This window comes from Cydia amplana, chromosome 21 (genome assembly GCF_948474715.1).
Source record: "Cydia amplana chromosome 21, ilCydAmpl1.1, whole genome shotgun sequence".
Classification (NCBI taxonomy): Eukaryota; Metazoa; Arthropoda; class Insecta; order Lepidoptera; family Tortricidae; genus Cydia; species Cydia amplana.
This window is the reverse complement of record NC_086089.1, coordinates 1,994,392-2,017,961: the sequence shown is the minus strand read 5'-3', so window position 1 is coordinate 2,017,961 and position 23,570 is coordinate 1,994,392. Positions and strand designations below refer to the sequence as shown.

Sequence of the window (23,570 nt, the reverse complement as noted above, 5' to 3'; positions counted from 1 at the left end):
GATGTGACGAATGACCAAAATAGCGTGGGCCTTGTTGCACCAAACCTGAGTTCCACTAGGTACAGCCAGGTTTCAGCATCAGCTATATCGTGGGTACTGCTCTCCCAAGTGCTCATCAAGATGTGACAGATGACCAAAATAGCTTGGGCCTATGTTGCACCAAACCTGAGTTCCACTAGGTACATCCAGGGTTCAGCATCAGCTCTATCTTGGGTACTGCTCTTCCAAGTGCTCATCAAGACGCGTCGGATGACCAAAACAGCGTGGGTCTATGTTGCACCAAACCTGAGTTCCACTAGGTACATCCAGGGTTTAGCATCAGCTCTATCTTGGGTACTGCTCTCCCAAGTGCTCATCAAGACGCGTCGGATGACCAAAACAGCGTGGGCCTATGTTGCACTAAACCTGAGTTCCACTAGGTACATCCTGAGTTCCACTAGGTACATCCAGAGTTCAGCATCAGCTCCATCTTGGGTACTACTCTCCCAAGTGCTCATCAAGATGTGACAGATGACCAAAATAGCGTGGGCCTATGTTGCACCAAACCTGAGTTCCACTAGGTACATCCAGGGTTCAGCATCAGCTCTATCTTGGGTACTGCTCTCCCAAGTGCTCATCAAGGCGTGTCGGATGACCAAAACAGCGTGGGCCTATATTGCACCAAACCTGAGTTCCACTAGGTACAGCCAGGGTTCAGCATCAGCTCTATCTTGGGTACTGCTCTTCCAAGTGCTCATCAAGACGCGTCGGATGACCAAAACAGCGTGGGCCTATGTTGCACCAAACCTGAGTTCCACTAGTTACATCCAGGGTTCAGCATCAGCTCTATCTTGGGTACTGCTCTTCCAAGTGCTCATCAAGACGCTTCGGATGACCAAAACAGCGTGGGCCTATGTTGCACCAAACCTGAGTTCCACTAGGTACATCCAGGGTTCAGCATAAGCTCTATCTTGGGTACTGCTCTCCCAAGTGCTTATCAAGGCGTGTCGGATGACCAAAACAGCGTGGGCCTATGTTGCACCAAACCTGAGTTCCACTAGGTACATCCAGGGTTCAGCATCAGCTCTATCTTGGGTACTGCTCTTCCAAGTGCTCATCAAGACGCGTCGGATGACCAAAACAGCGTGGGCCTATGTTGCACCAAACCTGAGTTCCACTAGGTACATCCAGGGTTCAGCATCAGCTCTATCTTGGGTACTGCTCTTCCAAGTGCTCATCAAGACGCGTCGAATGACCAAAACAGCGTGGGCCTATGTTGCACCAAACCTGAGTTCCACTAGGTACATCCAGGGTTCAGCATCAGCTCTATCTTGGGTACTGCTCTCCCAAGTGCTCATCAAGGCGTGTCGAATGACCAAAACAGCGTGGGCCTATGTTGCACCAAACCTGAGTTCCACTAGGTACAGCCAGGGTTCAGCATCAGCTCAGATCTATGTATACTAAAACCTTCTCCAGAATGTAACAAACACTTTTCTGAAAACCGCATCAAAATCGGTTCAGCCAAACGCGAGATAATCGCGAACAAATATACATACATACATACATACATACATACATACATACATACATACGGGTCAAACTGAGAACCTCCTTTTTTTTTGAAGGCGGTTAAAAACTAAATACTGTTAGTGTGCTGTTAGTCAAGTTTTATAATGAACGATTAAATTAACTAGGTAGGTACGTAACTGCAAATGCGTGGAAATAGGAAGTCAACAATGGAATTGGTTACCTTTCGGGAACTCCGAGGAAATTGACCGGCCTTGAAACCGTCCATGCAAAATACAACCATCCTATTGGCTACCGACTTACCCACCGGTCCATAGGTAGGGTTACCAGATGACAGGAATTTACCTGACATGTCAGGAATTTTGGCCTTTTGTCAGGAATGGGGACGGAACACGAAAATGTCAGTAACTTTTTGAATTGATAGACTTTATTATAAAGTACCTTTTTATATACTTAAATAATAAAAAACATTGTAAAAATAATAATAAATGAGATCCACTCAACTTATCAATAACTTCGTAATTATTAATTAACAAATCTTTAATCAAGCTAGACACCCCAGTCGTCGTGAAAAATATAAATGTCAGGAAAAATATTCGGAAATCAGGAATTTTGTCAGGTAATTCTAAATTTGTATCTGGCAACCCTATCCATAGGGGACTAGGACAATCAACTTTACAAGGTACATTACATTTACTACAGGATGTAAACAAACTGAAAATACGTACGTAGATACCTACTTAATTAACCGGTGTACTCAACCTTGAGTTTTAATTCGAAAACAGTAAATAACGAAGTTATTCAAGTTGCATGTATCGTTCTAGACCAATTTACGAGACTGGACGAAAGTGAAAAGCTACACGAGGCCATAATTGCAGGAAAAAAAAACAAACACGGTAAGTACAAAAATAACACGCTGCATTTTGTTTTAATACCCTTTTTATCGAGTTTACACTGCTGGCATTAATGTTGAATAGTGACGTTATCAAAAGCGTGATAACGTGTCCTGATTAATGTAGAATATTATGGGTAAATGACACCCATATGCTACAGAGTAGAGATGAGCCGGGGGTGTTGTTTTTGTATAACGAGCTTTTTAACTAACCTGCTATCCTGAGCACAGCTCTATCCGCCGGGTCCAGCTGGAGAATGGACAAAGGCTTGTCCTTCGCCCATTCTTTCAGACTGAAGTCGTTCTCAAATTCCATGTTTTTGTCATCCAAAACACGAAGTCTCGCGCGCACCTTCGCACATACTTGAATCAATCTTACACCACAACACTCAACGAATATACCACATTTTACATCTATTTATTAACGTTACACACTATTATAAAGTAAACAAAACAATATGTTCATTGTAAAATGAAAATCGATAAACGCAAGCGAGAATACGGCAGCAAGTGCGGATCTTGATGAACACTTGCCGTGACCCCTACAAATACATTAAATCGACACTTGCTACAAGTAACTAAAGTTAATGAATATGATTAACTAAGAGGAACCTCAATTTGCGAGGACGGAGTAAGACAAATGCTTTTAGGTTATTCTAAATGCCGAGCGTTATACACCGAACCGGCGGGCAGACATGATGCGACTGTTTAGTTCGAAGTTCAATCACATCACGCCGCGTCGCTGCTGTCGCTCAGCTGTTCCAGCGCAGCCGCGATATTGAGTAGAATCCGACTAAATACAAAAGTCGTTATTATCACAGGTTCACAACCAAGTTATGAAGCATATTGCATTTACCCAATTAATAATGTTTTACTGTGTTTTTGAGACTAGTAACGACATCTATTCGCGAATGGCAGACATTGAAACAGGTGCCCTATAACTGATAAGGTGATAAGATAAAAATCTTAGTGAGAAGAAGATGTGAGGTCACTGAACGCATATTTAAAGCATAGAAAGAAGAAAGAAGGTAATGGGAATGTATTTAAATGAATAACTAGATGATTAAGTTTTTCTTTTGGAATGTAATTCTACCGAAATGTAAACTTGTGACCTGTGTAGGCTGCATGGCTGTGTAGGTAGGTATATGAAGTAGAAAAAAATATCGGCGCAATAAAATGCTAAAGTGAAATAAATACATATAGTGTACATAACAAAATACAGAAGCTGGTTAAGATCGGTTTTCCTAGGATAGCGGTGCCGTCATATAGCGGCGGTCTCCATACTAAATAATACGGCTAAATATGGATGTCGTAGTATTTGTATGGAGACGGCCGCCATATGACGGCACCGCTATCGGAGGAAACCAAAGCTTTACTAAAATTAAAATTATTTTGGAACAACTTTTACCATTAATTAATCATTTCGATCTAAAAAATTGATCAAGAAATAAAATTTTGAAACTCACGTAAAATGCAGTAAATCCTGGTATTTTAACACCATCCATGAAAACACACTTTTTTTGTAATATTCTTCATAGTAAAAAGCTGCAAGATACGCAAAAGTTAAATATTTAATAATAAAATAAAAACAAATGACGAAAACAAAACGATAGTTCATCATGAATCTAGTATAACTGGATTAGGCATGAGTGGTGGGGATAACTGACAAAACGGGATAGTCTTATGTATCTTTCAGTAGGAGTAGCAGTGAAAGCGCTATTATTGTTTGTCCTTGTCACAGTCTCAGATCTTGTTTTATTCCCCACCGTAAATTGACCACCGTGATTGGGCGAATTCATTTGTTGCCTACCATAACAAATAAATTCGCTATGATTGGTCGAATTTATATGTTTTGTCCCTCACGGAGGCACGCGTCAGACCACTTCTATAGGATGCTACCTTCTATGTTGTTCATAATCAATTTTTCCCGCCCTTATCAAGTAACTGGCCAAAAATAAAAAAGCGGCCAAGTGCGAGTCGGACTCGCCCATGAAGGGTTCCGTATTTAGGCGATTTATGACGTATTAAAAAAAAACTACTTGCTAGATCTCGTTCAAACCAATTTTCGGTGGAAGTTTACATGGTAATGTACATCATATATTTTTTTTAGTTTTATCATTCTCTTATTTTAGAAGTTACAGGGGGGGGACACACATTTTACCACTTTGGAAGTGTCTCTCGCGTAAACTATTCAGTTTAGAAAAAAATGATATTAGAAACCTCAATATCATTTTTTTTTTGAAGACCTATCCATAGATACCCCACACGTATGGGTTTGATGAAAAAAAAAATTTTGAGTTTCAGTTCGAAGTATGGGGAACCCCAAAAATTTATTGTTTTTTTTCTATTTTTGTGTGAAAATCTTAATGCGGTTCACAGAATACATCTACTTACCAAGTTTCAACAGTATAGTTCTTATAGTTTCGGAGAAAAGTGGCTGTGATATACGGACGGACAGACAGACGGACAGACAGACAGACAGACAGACAGACAGACAGACATGACGAATCTATAAGGGTTCCGTTTTTTGCCATTTGGCTACGGAACCCTAAAAATGCAAATGACAATATTAACAGTATCCGCGCGTGAAAAAAATTGTCTTAAATAGTTCGGACCCGGTAACTATGGCAACAGAATGTCAAAATACCGGTGTTTACTATTACTACTTGACTTCATTATCAAGAAGAGTAAAAATCATAAAGCTAAACTCATATGGAAAATAATAAACATGCTGCAAAAAGAATCGCTTCTTTCATAAGTTAAAAAAAAATACTGAATGTGAATAGTGCCTACGATTTTATAGTACAAACTAGTTATGATACTACAGTGAAAAGTTTTGTCAATACATTGTTCGCGTGTAAGTATTGAACTTTTGTGACCTACTTAGATTTCATTTCACATAAATACGTGACCTACAAATTATTCGGAACACGCAAATCTTTTCAGCGTTGTCTTCTTCGGAACAAAGAGCGGAACTCTTCCCTTTGTTGTGTTAATATTCAAATATTCAATATGGGTGCTAAGATTTCGCTTCCTGAAACTAGGTGACGATGGAAGATGGTTTTTATCAAAGTCCAAAGGTAAATTACGTTTTTATAACGAAGTTATGTATGACTGGTTCCAAGATAATATAATACATATATATAACATACTTGAATTAATTTGACAAAAAGATCATTATGTTTGCATGTCTATTGAAATCATGTTTTTTGTATCTCTTTACTATGGTCATAAGCGAATTTGGGTCTTTAAATTACGTAGAGCAGCATAATGAGTAATTTTATTTGACCTTGCATAAATAGACTTACTATTAGTACTATTACATATGAACATACTTGTTTAAGGATGTTTACAGTGATTATACAATATTGTCTTTCCCAGACACAATTTCACATAATAAGTAAGTCATATAATTTTAAACAGTCAGGTGACTCTAGCTCAGTGGTTCCTAACCTTTTCAGTCCGGTTACCCCTATGACTAACTAGGGAACCTGATTTTACCCCTCCTCCCAATGGTTATAAAAAATAAAACGTGTATGTTTGTTGTATTGTTATATTAGGTTAGCTTATTACCCCCGTAAAACACCAGTTTTACCCCCACGGGGGTAATTACCCCCAGGTTAGGAACCACTGCTCTAGCTTATGGATATAATTTTTTTACACAATTGAGCATCAGCAGCGTTATCTCTTATCTCACATGAAGTCTTGATCTGTTGGTCAAATGTTCATACATACATACTATTCACAAAGAAAAAAAAACTTGTGAACGTCTGGGGTACCACACTTTGTATCTTTGGAATGATATCACTGGTTGAACAACTGATATGTTCGTATGTGCGTGGTATGATGATAAGTTAATATATTACAGTTGTTATATGTATTATTTTAAAATCATTACTACTCTTAGTCAACATTGCTGTTAGCTTTCATTTCACATCTTTTCAGACAACGTCAATACAAAGAAAGTCCAAGAAATGTTTTGCTCACATTAGTCCGGAGAAGCTAACATTTTCCGGCAACTTCACATTAGACCACAGACTGTTTGACATTCAGGGTACAGGAAAACGAGCCAGTATGAGACGAGACATACTCAACACCGTTATTAAGAGGACTGAGTCGAAGCTATTGGAGGGCACTGATGAGGTTCCTTGTAAGCTGGTTGATGAGAACCCTTTGTATGAAGATCCTCGGGATGTTATTGCTGGTATGATTTTTCCAATAACAATTTTACTATTGTATGAAAATACATTTAGATCCATATACAGATGTAAGAGAATGCATTAATAAATATTGTAACTATTTAATCAACAACATTTGCATGAGGTATAATATCGAAGCAAATAATAATTCATTAGATATACCTACATTTACAATAGATATGAAAATTAACTATTATACTTATATAGATCAATACATTTTCTGATATAGTTAAGTAGTAGCAGAAAAGTGTGACAAACAGTATTTCTTTGCTTAAGAGGCCCACTGATTACCAGTTTGTCGGACAATATCAGCCTGTGAGTAGTTCGCAGCTGTCACCTTTTGCATTAACTGACATGCTGATATCGTCCGGTGAACTGGTAATCTGTGGCCTCCATTTACTCTACCTTAACCGAGAGCACTATATATCCAATTTTTAGTACCTAAGGGGCTGTCCATAAGTTACGTCATCGATTTTTGATGATTTTTGACCCCGCTCCCCTCCTAAATCATGCGTCGAATGACCCCGTTTCCTCCTACGTCAGGCTATTATGAAATGAAATGGAATGACGAAATTTATGAATAGCCCCTTAAACAGAACATTACTATTTTCCACATAGCCGAGAAGCCTCCGAAGCCTCCACGGAAGCGCAACATACAAGCGGTAGCAATAACCTCTCCCCGACCGAGTCGGGAGAGCAAGTCGCTCCTCAGAGAACAGAAGAGGAAACTATCCAAGAAGTACGAGGGGCTCATCACTACTCTTATTAGTAGGTGCGAGGAGAGCGTCGTCACGGTAAGACTGTAACACTTCACACTTGTGAAGATCAGGTGGTCTAGCATGAGTTGCGTCGTCGTCGCATACTTGAAGTCGCGCAAGATGTATGGAGTCGCGCGCGAGAACGCAACTCATGCTAGACCGCCAGAGCTTTGACTGTAACGTCACACAGACTTAGCGCCAGTTGCATCCGCACTTGACAGACTGATCAATGTCAGCCGGCCCGCCGCAGCGGTTTACTATGAAACTCTCCATACAATAAAGTTTAGCGAACTCTTTAACGATGACAAACAGTTTGGTGCAACCGACCCTAACACTTGTATATAGGTGAGAAGATCAGGGCTTTGACTGGAACGTCACATAGACTTAGACGGGAGAACAAGTTTTTGCTAAAGAACAAAAGACGAAACAGCCTAAGAAGTCATAGGTACTCTGATTTTCGAGTAAAAGTGTTTATTGACATATTTTTATACTATTTATGAATTTTCCGCAGATATCCGAAAAGGACGCCTACATTTTAAAGCTAAAAGACAAACTGAAGGCAGTCCTCGAATACAACAAACTATTCGCGGACGAGAACGATCAGCTGAAGACCCAGTACTCAACCCTCGTGCAGTATGTGGAGGAGTGCAAGACGGCGCTCAAGGGGGAGAGAGAGAGGAACAGCGAGCTGGAGGCTAGGTGCAAGGAGCTCGGCGATAGGGTCAAGCAGCTGGATGTGCCTGACAAAGGTATGTTCAGTGCTCGACCCTCGTGCAGTACGTGGAGGAGTGCAAGACGGCGCTCAAGGGGGAGAGAGAGAGGAACAGCGAGCTGGAGGCTAGGTGCAAGGAGCTCGGCGATAGGGTCAAGCAGCTGGATATGCCTGACAAAGGTATGTTCTGTGAAGCTGTATTTATGTTTTGGGGCTGAAGACCCAGTACTCGACCCTCGTGCAGTACATGGAGGAGTGCAAGACGGCGCTCAAGGGGAAAAGAGAGGAACAGCGAGCTGGAGGTCAAGTGCAAGGAGCTCGGCGATAGGGTCAAGCAGCTGGATATGCCTGATAAAGGTATGTTCAATGGAATTTTATGTTTGGTTGAAGACCCAGTACTCGACCCTCGTGCAGTATGTGGAGGAGTGCAAGACGGCGCTCAAGGGGGAGAGAGAGAGAGGAACAGCGAACTGGAGGCCAGGTGCAAGGAGCTCGGCGATAGGGTCAAGCAGCTGGATATGCCTGATAAAGGTATGTTCAATGGAATTTTATGTTTGGTTGAAGACCCAGTACTCGACCCTCGTGCAGTACATGGAGGAGTGCAAGACGGCGCTCAAGGGGAAAAGAGAGGAACAGCGAGCTGGAGGTCAAGTGCAAGGAGCTCGGCGATAGGGTCAAGCAGCTGGATATGTCTGATAAAGGTATGTTCAATGGAATTTTATGTTTGGTTGAAGACCCAGTACTCGACCCTCGTGCAGTATGTGGAGGAGTGCAAGACGGCGCTCAAGGGGAAAAGAGAGGAACAGCGAGCTGGAGGTCAAGTGCAAGGAGCTCGGCGATAGGGTCAAGCAGCTGGATATGCCTGATAAAGGTATGTTCAATGGAATTTTATGTTTGGTTGAAGACCCAGTACTCAACCCTCGTGCAGTATGTGGAGGAGTGCAAAACGGCGCTCAAGGGGGAGAGAGAGAGGAACAGCGAGCTGGAGGCTAGGTGCAAGGAGCTCGGCGATAGGGTCAAGCAGCTGGATATGCCTGACAAAGGTATGTTCTGTGAAGCTGTATTTATGTTTTGGGGCTGAAGACCCAGTACTCGACCCTCGTGCAGTACATGGAGGAGTGCAAGACGGCGCTCAAGGGGAAAAGAGAGGAACAGCGAGCTGGAGGTCAAGTGCAAGGAGCTCGGCGATAGGGTCAAGCAGCTGGATATGCCTGATAAAGGTATGTTCAATGGAATTTTATGTTTGGTTGAAGACCCAGTACTCGACCCTCGTGCAGTACATGGAGGAGTGCAAGACGGCGCTCAAGGGGGAGAGAGAGAGAGGAACAGCGAACTGGAGGCCAGGTGCAAGGAGCTCGGCGATAGGGTCAAGCAGCTGGATATGCCTGATAAAGGTATGTTCAATGGAATTTTATGTTTGGTTGAAGACCCAGTACTCGACCCTCGTACAGTACGTGGAGGAGTGCAAGACGGCGCTTAAGGGGGAGAGAGAGAGGAACAGCGAGCTGGAGGCCAGGTGCAAGGAGCTCGGCGATAGGGTCAAGCAGTTGGATGTGCCTGATAAAGGTATGTTCAGTGCTCGACCCTCGTGCAGTACGTGGAGGAATGTAAGACGGTGCTCAAGGAGGAAAGAGAGAGGAACAGCGAGCAGGAGGTGAGGTGCAAGGAGCTCGGCGATAGGATCAAGCAGCTGGATATGTGCCTGATAAAGGTATGTTCAGTGGAGTTTCATTTATATGTTCTGGGGCTGAAGAACCAATACTCGACCCTCGTGCAGTATGTGGAGGAGTGCAAGATGGCGCTCAAGGGGGAGAGAGACAGGAATAGGAAGATGGAGGCTAGGTGCAAGGAGCTCGGCGATAGGGTCAAGCAGCTGGATGTGCCTGATAAAGGTATGTTCAGTAGAGTTTCATTTATATATATGTTTTGGGGCTGAAGAATCAGTACTCGACCCTCGTGCCTCGTGCAGTACGTGGAGGAGTGCAAGACGGCGCTCAAGGGGGAGAGAGAGAGAGGAACAGCGCGCTGGAGGCCAGGTGCAAGGAGCTCGGCGATAGGGTCAAGCTCAATATAATTTAGGTCTTTAGTGATGCTAAGGAATGTAGTACCTCGTACTATAATAGATATTAAGGCGTGTAAAAAAAGAAGGAACTAGGTACTGGGGTCGAGCAAGCTTCGTGTGGGTTAGTTAGACCAGTGTTCCAAAAGCTTGAATTACGCTGGATACTGTGATTTTTTCCGAACAATTTAATTATGATTTATTTCTTGTAGTACAAACAGCAACACTCATAACTGTCCATCGGTGGATCTTATGCCTTTTGTAATAAGGTCCACCTCCTAAAGACCTTCAAACATTCTAGATCTTATAACACTTTAAACTCTCGCGTTTTGTACACATATTTAATTACACAAACGGGTCTAACGCGATATAATTTCATTGTTTTTACCTTTAATTCTGACGTATCAGCTGAGTTGCAGCAGCTTGCTTGTTGCAGAGTCTTTCCGTGACCACAGCTGGTGCAACTCAGCTGAAACGTCAGAATTAAAGGTAAAAACAATGAAATTATATCGCGTTAGACCCGTTTGTGTAATTAAATATTCTAGATCGTGTGGAAACAGCGATCCCACTAGTGGAAGTGTGCATGAGCTGCAGTAGCCGGCAGATCCTGCTGACGCAGGCTCGCGAGCACTCGCACAGGATGCAGAGAGACATGCAAGCACTCAAGGATGTGCTCTACAGGTATCAACCAACCATTTGTTGTATGTTGTGCTTATTATACCCGGGGGTAAAGGGGCGCACTGATTACCAGTCGGCCGGACGATATCGGCCTGTCAGTTGTTCGGAACTGTCATTTTTAGGGTTCCGTAGCCAAATGGCAAAAAACGGAACCCTTATAGATTCGTCATGTCTGTCTGTCCGTCTGTCTGTCCGTCCGTATGTCACAGCCACTTTTCTCCGAAACTATAAGAACTATACTGTTGAAACTTGGTAAGTAGATGTATTCTGTGAACCGCATTAAGATTTTCACACAAAAATAGAAAAAAAACAATAAATTTTTGGGGTTCCCCATACTTCGAACTGAAACTCAAAATTTTTTTTTTCATCAAACCCATACGTGTGGGGTATCTATGGATAGGTCTTCAAAAATGATATTGAGGTTCCTAATATCATTTTTTTCTAAACTGAATAGTTTGCGCGAGAGACACTTCCAAAGTGGTAAAATGTGTGTCCCCCCCCCCCGTAACTTCTAAAATAAGAGAATGATAAAACTAAAAAAAATATATGATGTACATTACCATGTAAACTTCCACCGAAAATTGGTTTGAACGAGATCTAGTAAGTAGTTTTTTTTTGTACGTCATAAATCGCCTAAATACGGAACCCTTCATGGGCGAGTCCGACTCGCACTTGGCCGCTTTTTTAAACTGACAGGCCGATATCGTACGGCGGACTGTCAGTGGGTCCCGCCGGCACAGCCGTGCAAATGAAAATCTAAAATTTGCCACTGAAATTTGAATTACATGAAATAATTTGATAGTGTAGGAATTAGAGTTTCTTTACTTGTCTACCGTTCTTCATCAATTCTCCTCTACTCAAAGGTTTACTGGAAGAAATCGTTTAAAGTGATAAGTTCGCCTTTGTACTGCCTATCCTGTCCCATATAATTTGTGTTCTGTGTTTTGTACAATAGAGTTTATAAATACATACATATTTTGCATTGTATGAAAAGTAGACGAAGCAAAAGCGACTCTGTTCCAATTGAATATGATTTAAATTTCATCGAACCGAATGAGTACTATAGGTAGGACCGTGGGCCTTAACTTAGTTAGTCTAACTTGATGGTCTTCACGAGATGTGCTCTCATGTGGCTGCAATCGGCATGCCACTTTGTACAGTCAAGTGTAAAAATATGGGTGCACGAATCTACTCAAAAACATGTCCCATGGCTCTTATGTCAGCGAATTAAGAACTATGTGACATATTTTCATATTTTTGAAGTGAAAACTTCTTTAGCGGCGCTGTGCACTTTTTGAGGTGGGGAAAAAATGTTAAACTCGCGACAGGTCACACGTGACAGATTCGACAGATTGAAAATTCATAAGACGGACACGTGACCTGATCGAAAAACTGTTACAATGTCATTGAGTTTTCACTTCTGCCGGCACTCCCGGAGTGCAACCCGTTGTTTTTTATTTGTGAAAAAGACCTGTCCGCCCTCGGAATACCCAACTGGCGCGAAGTGGCGTGAAGAATAGGGCAGAGTGGCGCTCTCTTGTGTCAGAGGCCAAGGTCCTCTTTGGGTCACTGAGCCAGTGATGTATGTATATGACATATTTTAAGTAAGTTATCTACACCCATATTTTTACACTTGGCTGTGCGAATGTTGTGTACGTTATAATTTTCAGATTAAATGTCCAGCTGTCGAGATACCAGGAGAAACTCCGGACCAACATACAAAATCTGGCGACAGATAACAAAGCTGATAAATTCGACCTAGACTCCCTCATCACCACCAGCCTCGGGTACAGAGGACCAGGTTAGTGCCTAACTACCTATACCTAGGACCTGTTTCCTGTTTGGAGCCTAATATGACACCTTAACGGCCCGGCCACGATATTGCGCGACCGGCGGCAACCGTAGGTAGGAATGAAAGATCCGATCGCGTGTCTCGCTCTAACCTATGGTTGCCGCCACTGCCACCGGCGCAATCGTAAGTGGTCATGAGTCATGTCGAGAGAGTTTACAAATATGTAGTTGGTTAAGTTATATCGGAAATGGAATATTTCGGTTCCTTTACAAATTTGAGAGAAGTTTTCGATCTTATTAAAATTAGAATTGTTTGGAAACTTTGCTACGGCACAATCAGTAGCCCTAACTCTAGAGTCTGTTCGGAAACAGAAGAGTTGTGGAATGTATTGGGCTCCATACATTCCACGACTCTTCTGTTTCCGCACAGACTCTATCATGTTTATTTTATTTTAGAAGTTGGCAACACTGACGATGCTCAATCGAAGAGCGGGACGGAAGATCAACCGCAAACCTGTAGGGTCGTCGATCTTTCTGGACTATTGAGTGCTCAGGCTTTAGGTAAGAACTTAGAGAGAGAGGTAAACGCTAAAAGTAACGTGAAAATAAGATGAAAGGGTTACTATATTTTAAACGTTTTGTGTTATTTACAGCACCTCTTTTCGACGCATATCAAGAAAATCTACAAGAGAAGGACACGCTCATTCTTGACTACGAGAAACAATTCGAAAACATCAACAAGAAATCTAAACAGATCGTGTCCAAAAACAAAAGCTTGCTCGAAAAGGTGACAGCCCTAGAATCGGAGCTGGCGCAAGTGAGACAGAGCTACAAGAAGCTAGGGGTGGAGAAAGAGACGGGTGATATCGAGAGAGCTACGTTGTTGGAGAGAGCTGAAAGGGCGGAGTCCAAATTGAAAGAGGTTTACGAGTTATATGAAGATAAGAGTAAGTGAAAATTTATTGACCATTTTTTCACAATTTCAATAATTTATTCATAAAATTTACATTTTATACATCATTATACTAAGTTATTAACACACACACACACACACACACACACACACACACACAAGTTATTATCACACCGAGTTATTATCTATGTCTAGCCCGTGTAGCGTGCGTGTGTAGCTTGCCAAGAACAAAACCCATAAAGGGATCTTTTACGACATGTTCGTGACAACTATTTCGTAACTCTAAGATATACTTGTACGTCTTTTTAGGGTTCCGTACCCAAAGGGTAAAAAACGGGACCCTATTACTAAGACTTCGCTGTCCGTCCGTCTGTCACCAGGCTGTATCTCATGAACCGCGATAGCTAGACAGTTGAAATTTTCACAAATGATGTATCTCTGTTGCCTCTATAACAACAAATACCAAAAATAAAATAAAATATATATTTAAGGGGGGCCCCCATACAACAAACACGATTTCTTTGCTCTATTTTTTGTTGACGGTGCGGAACCCTCCGTGCGCAAGTCCGACTCGCCCTTGGCCGGTTTTTTCGTTTTACTGTTTAGCCTACACGAAGTATACAACTTTGTCCAGGATGAAGCGAGTCATAGGCACATAGGCAGTTGTCTTTCTGCGGTATCATCTTGGGTCGTCCCATTCGTTTTTCGTCAAGTTCTTAAATTAGTCCTATTCTGCTTTCGTCACCCATTCTACATTCGTCACAATCGTCGGTGGCTTTCAATGTAGAATGAGTGACGAAAGCAGAATAGGACTAATTTAAGAACTTGACGAAAAACGAATGGGACGACCCAAGATGATACCCTTTCTGCACAGTAGTTCATCGGCCTCATTCAGCCTGTTTTTGTTCAGTGGCCGCCATGATGCGCGACTACGAGACGGTCCACCGCGAGTACTTCACGCTGAAGCACGCGCTGGAGGCGTCGGACAGCAAGATGGCGGCGCTGGACGCGCTGCGCGCGCGCACCGTGCCCGCCGACCTGCACGAGCGCCGCCTCGAACACTGCAAGCGGTAACGTAGCGTTAGCGGCACGTGTTGGCCACCATGCATCACTACATAGTATAAAACAAAGTCGCTTCCCGCTGTCTGTCTGTCCCTATGTATGATCAGATCTTTAAAACTACGCAACGGATTTTGATGCGTTTTTTTGAAGTGAAAACTTCTTTAGCGGCGCTGGGCACTTTTTGAGGTGGGGAAAAAATGATAAACTCGAGACAGCGTAAGGCGATCACGTGACCGTAAGGGGCGTAAGGCGATCACGTGACCGTAAGCCCCGTAAGGTGGCCACTCATAATTTAAATGGCATTTAAATCAATAAAGAAAAACTCAATGTTATTTGACATTTATGTTGCGGATTCCTTTTCAAGACTCTTTACCTATGTTAGAATAATTTAACGTTGTCATGGCAGTATGTAAATAAACATGTCAATGAAAAAGTGTGATCTTATTTGAGAATGATAATAATATCTATATATATAAATGCAAGTGTCCTGACTGACTGACTGACTGACTGACTGACTGACTGACTGACTGATTCATCAACGCAGAGCCGAAACTACAAAAGCTAGAAAGTTGAAATTTGCACACTAGGTTGCATTTGTAAAGTGTACAAGAGATAAGAAGCGATTTTGAAAAATTCAACCCCTATAGGGGTTAAAAAGGGGATGAAAGGTTGTATGGGGTTCAAGTTTTAGTTTAAGCTAGAAATTTGAAACTTTGTGAAAATGTATTATATTAAAAAACAAGAAAACTAATTTCAGCGTTTTCGAAAATTCATCCCCCAAGGTGGTGAAAAAGGGGTTGAAAGTTTGTATGGAGATCAAATATTTTTGTGAGTGTGTGACTTTAAACTTTGTATATGGGTATATTATTATAAGACAGGAAAAGTGATTTCAGCGTTTTTGAAAATTCATCCCCTAACAGGGTTAAAAAGGGGTTGAAAGTTTGAATCCATTACAAATGCTTTGAAACTTCTTAGAAAGGCATAATAGCCGATTACAAAAAAAAGTAATTGCGAAGTATTAGAAAATTCAACCCCTAAGGGGGTAAAAAAGGGGATGAAACTTTGTCTTGGGGTGCAAATTTTATTTTAAGCTAGGACCTTGAAACTTTGCAAAAAGGTATTAAATTAAAAAACAAATAAGTTAAAACTTATTTCAGCGTTTTCGAAAATTCATCCCCCAAGGTGGTGAAAAAGGGGTTGAAAGTTTGTATGGAGATCAAATATTTTTGCGAGTGTGTGACTTTAAACTTTGTATATGGGTATATTATTATAAGACAGGAAAAGTAATTTCAGCGTTTTTGAAAATTCATCCCCCGAGGTGGTGAAAAAGGGGTTGAAAGTTTGTACGGAGATCAAATATTATTGAGAGTGCGGGACTTGAGTCTTTGTATAAAGCCATATTATTAAAACTCAAGAAAAGTAATTTCAGCGTTTTTAAAAATTCAACCCTTAAAAGGGTTAAAAAGGGGATGAAAGGTTTTATGGGGTTCAAGATTTATTTTAAGCTAGGAATTTGAAACTTTGTAAAAATGTATTGTATTAAAAAATAAGAAAACTAATTTCTTCAGCGTTTTCGAAAATTCATCCCCCAAGGTGGTGAAAAAGGGGTTGAAAGTTTGTATGGAGATCAAATATTTTTGTGAGTGGGTGACTTTAAACTTTGTATATGGGTATATTATTATAAGACAGGAAAAGTAATTTCAGCGTTTTTAAAAATTCATCCCCTAACAGGGTTAAAAAGGGGTTGAAAGTTTGAATCCATTACAAATGCTTTGAAACTTTTTAGAAAGGCATAATAGCCGATTGCAAAAAAAAAGGAATTGCGACGTTTTAGGAAATTCAACCCCTAAGGGGGTAAAAAAGGGGATGAAACTTTGTCTTGGGGTGCAAATTTTATTTTAAGCTAAGACCTTGAAACTTCGCAAAAAGGTATTAAATTAAAAAACAAGAAAAGAAATTTCAGTGTTTTTAAAAATTCATCCCCTGAGGTGGTGAAAAAGGGGTTGAAAGTTTGTACGGAGATCAAATATTTTTTAGATTGCGGGACTTGAATCTTTGTATAAAGCCATATTATTAATTCTCAAGAAAAGTAATTTCAGCGTTTTCAAAAATTCAACCCTTAAAAGGGTTAAAAAGGGGTTGAAAGATTGTATAGGGTTTATATTTTATTTTAACCTACGAATTTGTAACTTCGTAAAAAGTTATTTCATTAAAAGAGAAGAAAACGATTGTTAGCGTTTTTTCAAAATTCAACATTAAAGGTGGTGAAAAAGGGGTTGAAAATTTGTATGGAGGTCAATATTTTTTGTAAGTACGGGACTTGAATCTTTGTATGAATGACATATTATTAGAATACGAGAAAAGTAATTTCAGCGTTTTTAAAAATTCATATATAAGGGTCCAAAAGGGGTTGAAAGTTTGTATAGGGTTCAAATTTTATTTAAAGCTAGGAACTTGAAACTTCGTAAAAAGGTATTTTATTAAAAAACAAAAAAACCTATTCAGCGTTTTTAAAAATTCATCCGCCGAGGAGGTGAAAAAGGGGTTGAAAGTTTGTATGGAGATCAAATATTTTTGAGAGTCCGAGACTTAAATCTTTGTATAAAGCTATGGTATTAGAACACAAGAAAACTTATTTCAGCGTTTTTAAAAATTCATCCCATAACAGGGTTAAAAAGGGGTTGAAAGATTGTATAGGTTATAATTTTATTTAAAGCTAGGAACTTGAAGCTTCGTAAAAAGGTATTTTATTAAGAGAAAAGAAAACTAATTTCAGAGTTTTTAATAATTCATCCCCCAAGGTGGTGAAGGGGGTTGAAAATTTGTATGGAACCCAAATATTTATCGGAGTGCGGGACTTGAATCGTTGTATAAAGGCATATTATTACAATACAAGAAAAGTAATTTCAGCGTTTTTAAAAATTCATCCCCTAAAAGTTTAAACAGGGGCTGAGAGTTGGTAGAGGGTTCAAATTTTATTTAAAGCTAGGAACTTCAAACTTCGTAAATAGGTAGTTAGGTAGTAGGTTTTATTAAATAGTGGACTTGAAAATCTTCTGGGGGTTGAGAGAGATTATATCGAGATTATCGAGAACAATTTTATTCAGTTAGGGGCTTGAAACTTCGTAGCCAGGTTGTGAAAGATAAATCTCATGCGTTGTATAATAATTAACAAATGATTAACCGTCCCTACTGCTATTTTTTGCTGCATAATGTTGTAAGCTAATGTAGAATTTATAACCAACAATGTTCTTTATTCTATATCAATGCCACCAATATACAAATCCACGCGTACGAAGTCGCGGGCAACAGCTAGTTATATAATAAATAAATAGAATACATCCGCTAAACGTATGTATCGTGTTACCGGACTTACCGGGCGTCGGTAACATAGTGAGGTGTGTTTTCACTTCTATCGGCACTCCCGGAGTGCAACCGTTGTTGCTTGTTTTTAATAGATAGAGTGATTCAAGAGGAAGGTTTATGTATAATTTGTTAACCCGTGCGATGCCGGGGCGGGTCGCTAGTTGATTAATATAAGCATGGCAGTCGATGTCAACGTCGAGCGTGCACGCTCGGAGCTAGGGTCAGGGTACGGCCCGTGAGTGTCCAGCAGTGCGTAAAAGCGTGGTGTGTAGCATCCAAGGGATTTGAACAGAGGGTACTGATGCCGCTCGCAAACGTTTGAAGTATTTGTTTAATATGGACGCTGCACTCCCCGCTATAATTTCCTCTCAGTTTGCACAAGTAGACACACGAAGCGCTGCATTAAGATAGTTGACTCTTTATGGCGTTATTCATAAACGGCTGCTAACTTAATCAGTTGATGATCGTCATTTGTTCCTGTCTGTCGTTATGCCATTGAACATTGCCATATTTCTTTAAACATATTTCTGTTGTCCAGAAGTGCTTCTGAATAGCCACAACACACTTCTTGTAACTTTATTTTTAACCGACTTCCAAATCTAAAAGGAGGAGGTTATCAATTCGGTTGTATGTTTTTTTTTATTTTTTTTATTTTTTTTTATGTTTGTTACTCCATATCTCCGTCATTACTGGACCGATTTTGAAAATTATTTTTTTGATTGTATGTATATGCATACAGATTGGTCCCGTTTTTGTCAAAACCCAGTTCTGATGATGGGATCCATGAGGAATCGAGGGAACTCCTCAAATCTTAAAGGCATACATATAGTGATTTTTGTGTTTTTATCAACAAATCAAGCATATACATTTAAAAAAGTGACATTTGATGAAGTGGAACTGCTGATGATGATCAAAACGGAACTCTTCAACGACGCATAGTACACGTTTGACGATTTGTCCTCTTCGTTATGTTTGTTAAGCAAGTTAAGTTTTTAAGCCACATTTTTGTCAAGCTCGAGTTCTGATGATGGGATCCATGAGGAATCGAGGGAACTCCTCAAATCTTAAAGGCATGCATATAGAGATTTTTGTATTTTCATCAAAAAATTAAGCATTTTCATTAAAAACTGTCGCATTTGATGCAGTGGAACTGCTGATGATGATCAGAACAGAACTCTTCAACGACGCATAGTACACGTTTTGTGATTCTGAATTTCGATTTTGACTTGGACTGGGCCCGCCTCGGCCGGACTCGGACCCGTACTCGGACTCGGACCCGTACTCGGACTCGGACCCGGATCCGGACACGGACCCGGATCTTGATCCGGAAAACCACTATGATACCTAAACTAAACAAACCACTATGATTACCATAAAATGTATACATATTACCAAATAAAGTATAAGCGCCGTTAAGTGGGTCCAGGCTAGTAGTTAGAGAAGTCGGTTTTTTTCTATTAAAGATTATATAGACTGTATTTAAATATACAACAACCTTGCATTATAACAGGTTGTTAGAAGAGCTGAAACACCAGTACGGCATGGAGAACGAGCGCAAAACCGAGCAAGTGGCCAAGTTGCAGCAACAGTTGCGCGCCGCCGAGGAGCGTTGCAGCAACGCGGAGAAAGACCTGCTCACTGCCAAGGAGGAGTTGACTGCGGCGCTTAAGAATGTTAGGTATATATATAGTCCTCATCGTTTTCGATGACGGCGACCCCAAATAAACATCATGGACGTTGTCTAGAGTGAGCCCTTATGTGGTTATGGCCTTATGTGGTTGTGTGTGGGTGAAGAATGTTAGGTGAGGAGTATTTTAACTGACTTATGTTAATGATTAATTATGACACGGTCGATTTCATCTTATGTTTACCCCGAATTAGGTGAATGATTGTTAATTGTTTTTTTTAGACATAGTGAAATAAGCTGCTTTTTAAAGGAATCCTGAAATGGGGGATGAGGTATCGAAAAGATACTTACTCAGTGGGGTATTAACGTTGTTACAAGTGGTTTGAGTCCCTTAGCCAAAATATATATTTTTTAATTCAGGCTATATCGCAAAGCGGCGGTGATATTCCGTCATCGCATGCGCAGCGCGGCGGCGCGCGCCATTAAGGCCAAGCGCTCCGTCAGTTCGCAACACGCCGAGCCGCTCAGGAGAGCTCTGGACACGCTGGAACGGATCAAGAGAGAGATAAAGGTGTGTACCTTATCTGCTACGCTCTGTGTACCCTATAGCGCGTCATCAAGGCCCAGCGCTCCGTCAGTTCGCAACACGCCGAGCCGCTCAGGAGAGCTCCAGACACGCTGGAGCGGATCAAGAGAGATAAAGATGTGTACCTTATCTGCTACGCTCTGTGTACCTTATAGCGCGTCACCAAGGCCGAGCGTTCCGTTAGTTCGCAACACGCCGAGCCGCTCAGGCGAGCTCTAGACACGCTGGAGCGGATCAAGAGAGAGATAAAGGTGTGTACCTTATCTGCTACGCTCTGTGTACCCTATAGCGCGTCATCAAGGCCCAGCGCTCCGTCAGTTCGCAACACGCCGAGCCGCTCAGGAGAGCTCCAGACACGCTGGAGCGGATCAAGAGAGATAAAGATGTGTACCTTATCTGCTACGCTCTGTGTACCTTATAGCGCGTCACCAAGGCCGAGCGTTCCGTTAGTTCGCAACACGCCGAGCCGCTCAGGCGAGCTCTAGACACGCTGGAGCGGATCAAGAGAGAGATAAAGGTGTGTACCTTATCTGCTACGCTCTGTGTACCTTATAGCGCGTCACCAAGGCCGAGCGTTCCGTTAGTTCGCAACACGCCGAGCCGCTCAGGAGAGCTCTAGACACGCTTGAGCGGATCAAGAGAGAGATAAAGGTGTGTACCTTATCTGCTACGCTCTGAGTACCTTATAGCGCGTCACCAAGGCCGAGCGTTCCGTTAGTTCGCAACACGCCGAGCCGCTCAGGAGAGCTCTAGACACGCTTGAGCGGATCAAGAGAGAGATAAAGGTGTGTACCTTATCTGCTACGCTCTGTGTACCTTATAGCGCGTCACCAAGGCCGAGCGTTCCGTTAGTTCGCAACACGCCGAGCCGCTCAGGCGAGCTCTAGACACGCTGGAGCGGATCAAGAGAGAGATAAAGGTGTGTACCTTATCTGCTACGCTCTGTGTACCTTATAGCGCGTCACCAAGGCCGAGCGTTCCGTTAGTTCGCAACACGCCGAGCCGCTCAGGCGAGCTCTAGACACGCTGGAGCGGATCAAGAGAGAGATAAAGGTGTGTAACTTATCTGCTACGGTCTGTGTACCTTATAGCGCGTCACCAAGGCCGAGCGCTCCGTCAGTTCGCAACACGCCGAGCCACTCAGGAGAGCTCTAGACACGCTGGAGCGGATCAAGAGAGAGATAAAGGTGTGTACCTTATCTGCTACGCTCTGTGTACCTTATAGCGCGTCACCAAGGCCGAGCGTTCCGTTAGTTCGCAACACGCCGAGCCGCTCAGGCGAGCTCTAGACACGCTGGAGCGGATCAAGAGAGAGATAAAGGTGTGTACCTTATCTGCTACGCTCTGTGTATCTTATAGCGCGTCACCAAGGCCGAGCGCTCCGTCAGTTCGCAACACGCCGAGCCACTCAGGAGAGCTCTAGACACGCTGGAGCGGATCAAGAGAGAGATAAAGGTGTGTACCTTATCTGCTACGCTCTGTGTACCTTATAGCGCGTCACCAAGGCCGAGCGTTCCGTTAGTTCGCAACACGCCGAGCCGCTCAGGCGAGCTCTAGACACGCTGGAGCGGATCAAGAGAGAGATAAAGGTGTGTACCTTATCTGCTACGCTCTGTGTACCTTATAGCGCGTCACCAAGGCCGAGCGCTCCGTCAGTTCGCAACACGCCGAGCCACTCAGGAGAGCTCTAGACACGCTGGAGCGGATCAAGAGAGAGATAAAGGTGTGTACCTTATCTGCTACGCTCTGTGTACCTTATAGCGCGTCACCAAGGCCGAGCGTTCCGTCAGTTCTCAATCAGGAGCCATGGACGCGCTGGAACAGACCTCGAAAAATGCAAAAGATGACTCATAATTCGGTCGGGGTCCATATCATACACAGACAAGAGGTTAAATATATGTCTGTTTGTTTTAGGAAGTGAAATCCCGCGCCCACTCGTCCCTCGAAGAGCTAGAGCGTCGCATAGTGGAGCAGGAGCGGCGCGCGAGCTCCGCCCAGCTCGAGTACCGGCGCGAGCTGGAGCGCGCTAATCTCGCGCTGGAGCACAAGGAGGGCATCATACGGAGCCTCATAGACAAGGTGGCCGACGTCGAGGAGGTCAGGTCAGTGATCCTTTGAGCAGAGAGTTCATCATTATCATTGACAAATCACATATAATATTTGGTCAAGCAAATCTTGTCAGTAAAAAAAGGCGCGAAATTCAAATTTTCTATGGGACAATATCCCTTCGCGCCTACATTTTTCAAATTTGCCGCCTTTTGCTTCTGACAAGATCTTGACCTTGACCAAGTATAACTACACAAATCTATTATTACGGTTATACATTGCCATCCCCTACTGGAGGTAAGCGATCTTCACATTTTATTTAAGGCTGCTCTAAACGAAGATCGAGTGCTCATCCCGAACCACATCAAAAGAATTTTGAGCCATATTGTTTTCCGTTTGCCTTTTCGTCTGCGTCCCTGTTGCTGTCCGTATTAGGTTGATTCACGTACGCTGGCGCGGATTTTGTTTAAGAATTTAGAGAGTTCAGTACAAATCTCGCGCCAGCTGTTATGAATCGTCCAACAGATTAAGCAACAGTGTTTGATATATCAACAGGCTGAGTCAAACGAACGCGCACCGACTGCAGGGCATCGTGTCGGACTCGTCTTCTGAGCGGACCGCGTCCGACCGACCGGATCGGACCGGCGTTAAGCTCGTGCCCGGCCCGGGCGGGTACTTTCAAGAGGATCGGGGGAAAAAGAAGGGCAAAGGATAAGGACAGATAGATGATTGGGACTCTTATGGATATTACGATATTAATACTTCACATAGGAACCATAACATGCTAAACAGCACGCCAAAAATTAAGTTGATGCAAAGGTGATTGCAGTCCATTAGCTGTTAAAGAGTTCTTCGGTTATACATGGTGTCTCTGACCATGGGGCTTTAAATCCAGGGCTTGATTTTACTCGCTAAACTGAGCTACTTTTGCTATGGGACCAACCCTAAAATCGGGGATTTTTTTTGGCTTTTCCATAGAAAACGTCGAGATCTGATCAGCCAAAATATATGAAAAAGTAAAAAAATGTTTTCGGGATTTCGGGGTTGGTGCCATAATAAAAGTAGCTCAGTTTAGCGAGTAGAATCGAGCCCTGGATTTAAAGCTCCATGGTCAGAGACATCCTGTATAATGTAGATTGTAGATCGTTGACGCAGGTAACTGAACAGTCATCAATCTTACTGCAAACGAGATAAGGTCTATTATTGGTTAGTAAAGTTGACAGGTTGTAGCTGTCGATAGCCTTCTCATATTAAAGGAAAGAATTTAAATAAACCCGAAGGACGTAAATTCTAACATACCTACTGTACATTTTTGTCTACGCTTGAAAATGTTTTGCTCATTACGTGAAAGTAGTGTTTAGCATAAATGTGTTGT

General features: G+C 42.2%; 1 protein-coding gene across 2 annotated transcripts; it reads left to right on the top strand.

Annotated features, from left to right (window-relative positions):
- The first annotated feature begins 5,195 nt into the window (after positions 1-5,195).
- On the top strand, positions 5,196-22,929 carry LOC134658023 (protein Cep89 homolog). 2 transcript variants are annotated; one of them, XM_063513626.1, is made up of 15 exons: positions 5,196-5,255; positions 5,345-5,478; positions 6,344-6,602; positions 7,216-7,391; positions 7,867-8,054; positions 9,584-9,633; positions 10,672-10,807; positions 12,475-12,605; positions 13,052-13,156; positions 13,249-13,542; positions 14,419-14,578; positions 19,447-19,614; positions 19,984-20,134; positions 22,064-22,251; positions 22,751-22,929. In XM_063513626.1, exons 2-15 carry the CDS (start codon positions 5,449-5,451, stop codon positions 22,908-22,910), a joined length of 2,196 nt encoding a protein of 731 aa, XP_063369696.1. In that variant the 5' UTR covers positions 5,196-5,255; positions 5,345-5,448; the 3' UTR covers positions 22,911-22,929. The 2 variants fall into 2 exon arrangements, with proteins under 2 accessions (XP_063369696.1, XP_063369695.1); XM_063513625.1 differs by lacking the exon at positions 9,584-9,633 and having other exon boundaries at positions 5,210-5,259; positions 7,867-8,104.
- The last annotated feature ends 641 nt before the right edge of the window (positions 22,930-23,570 follow it).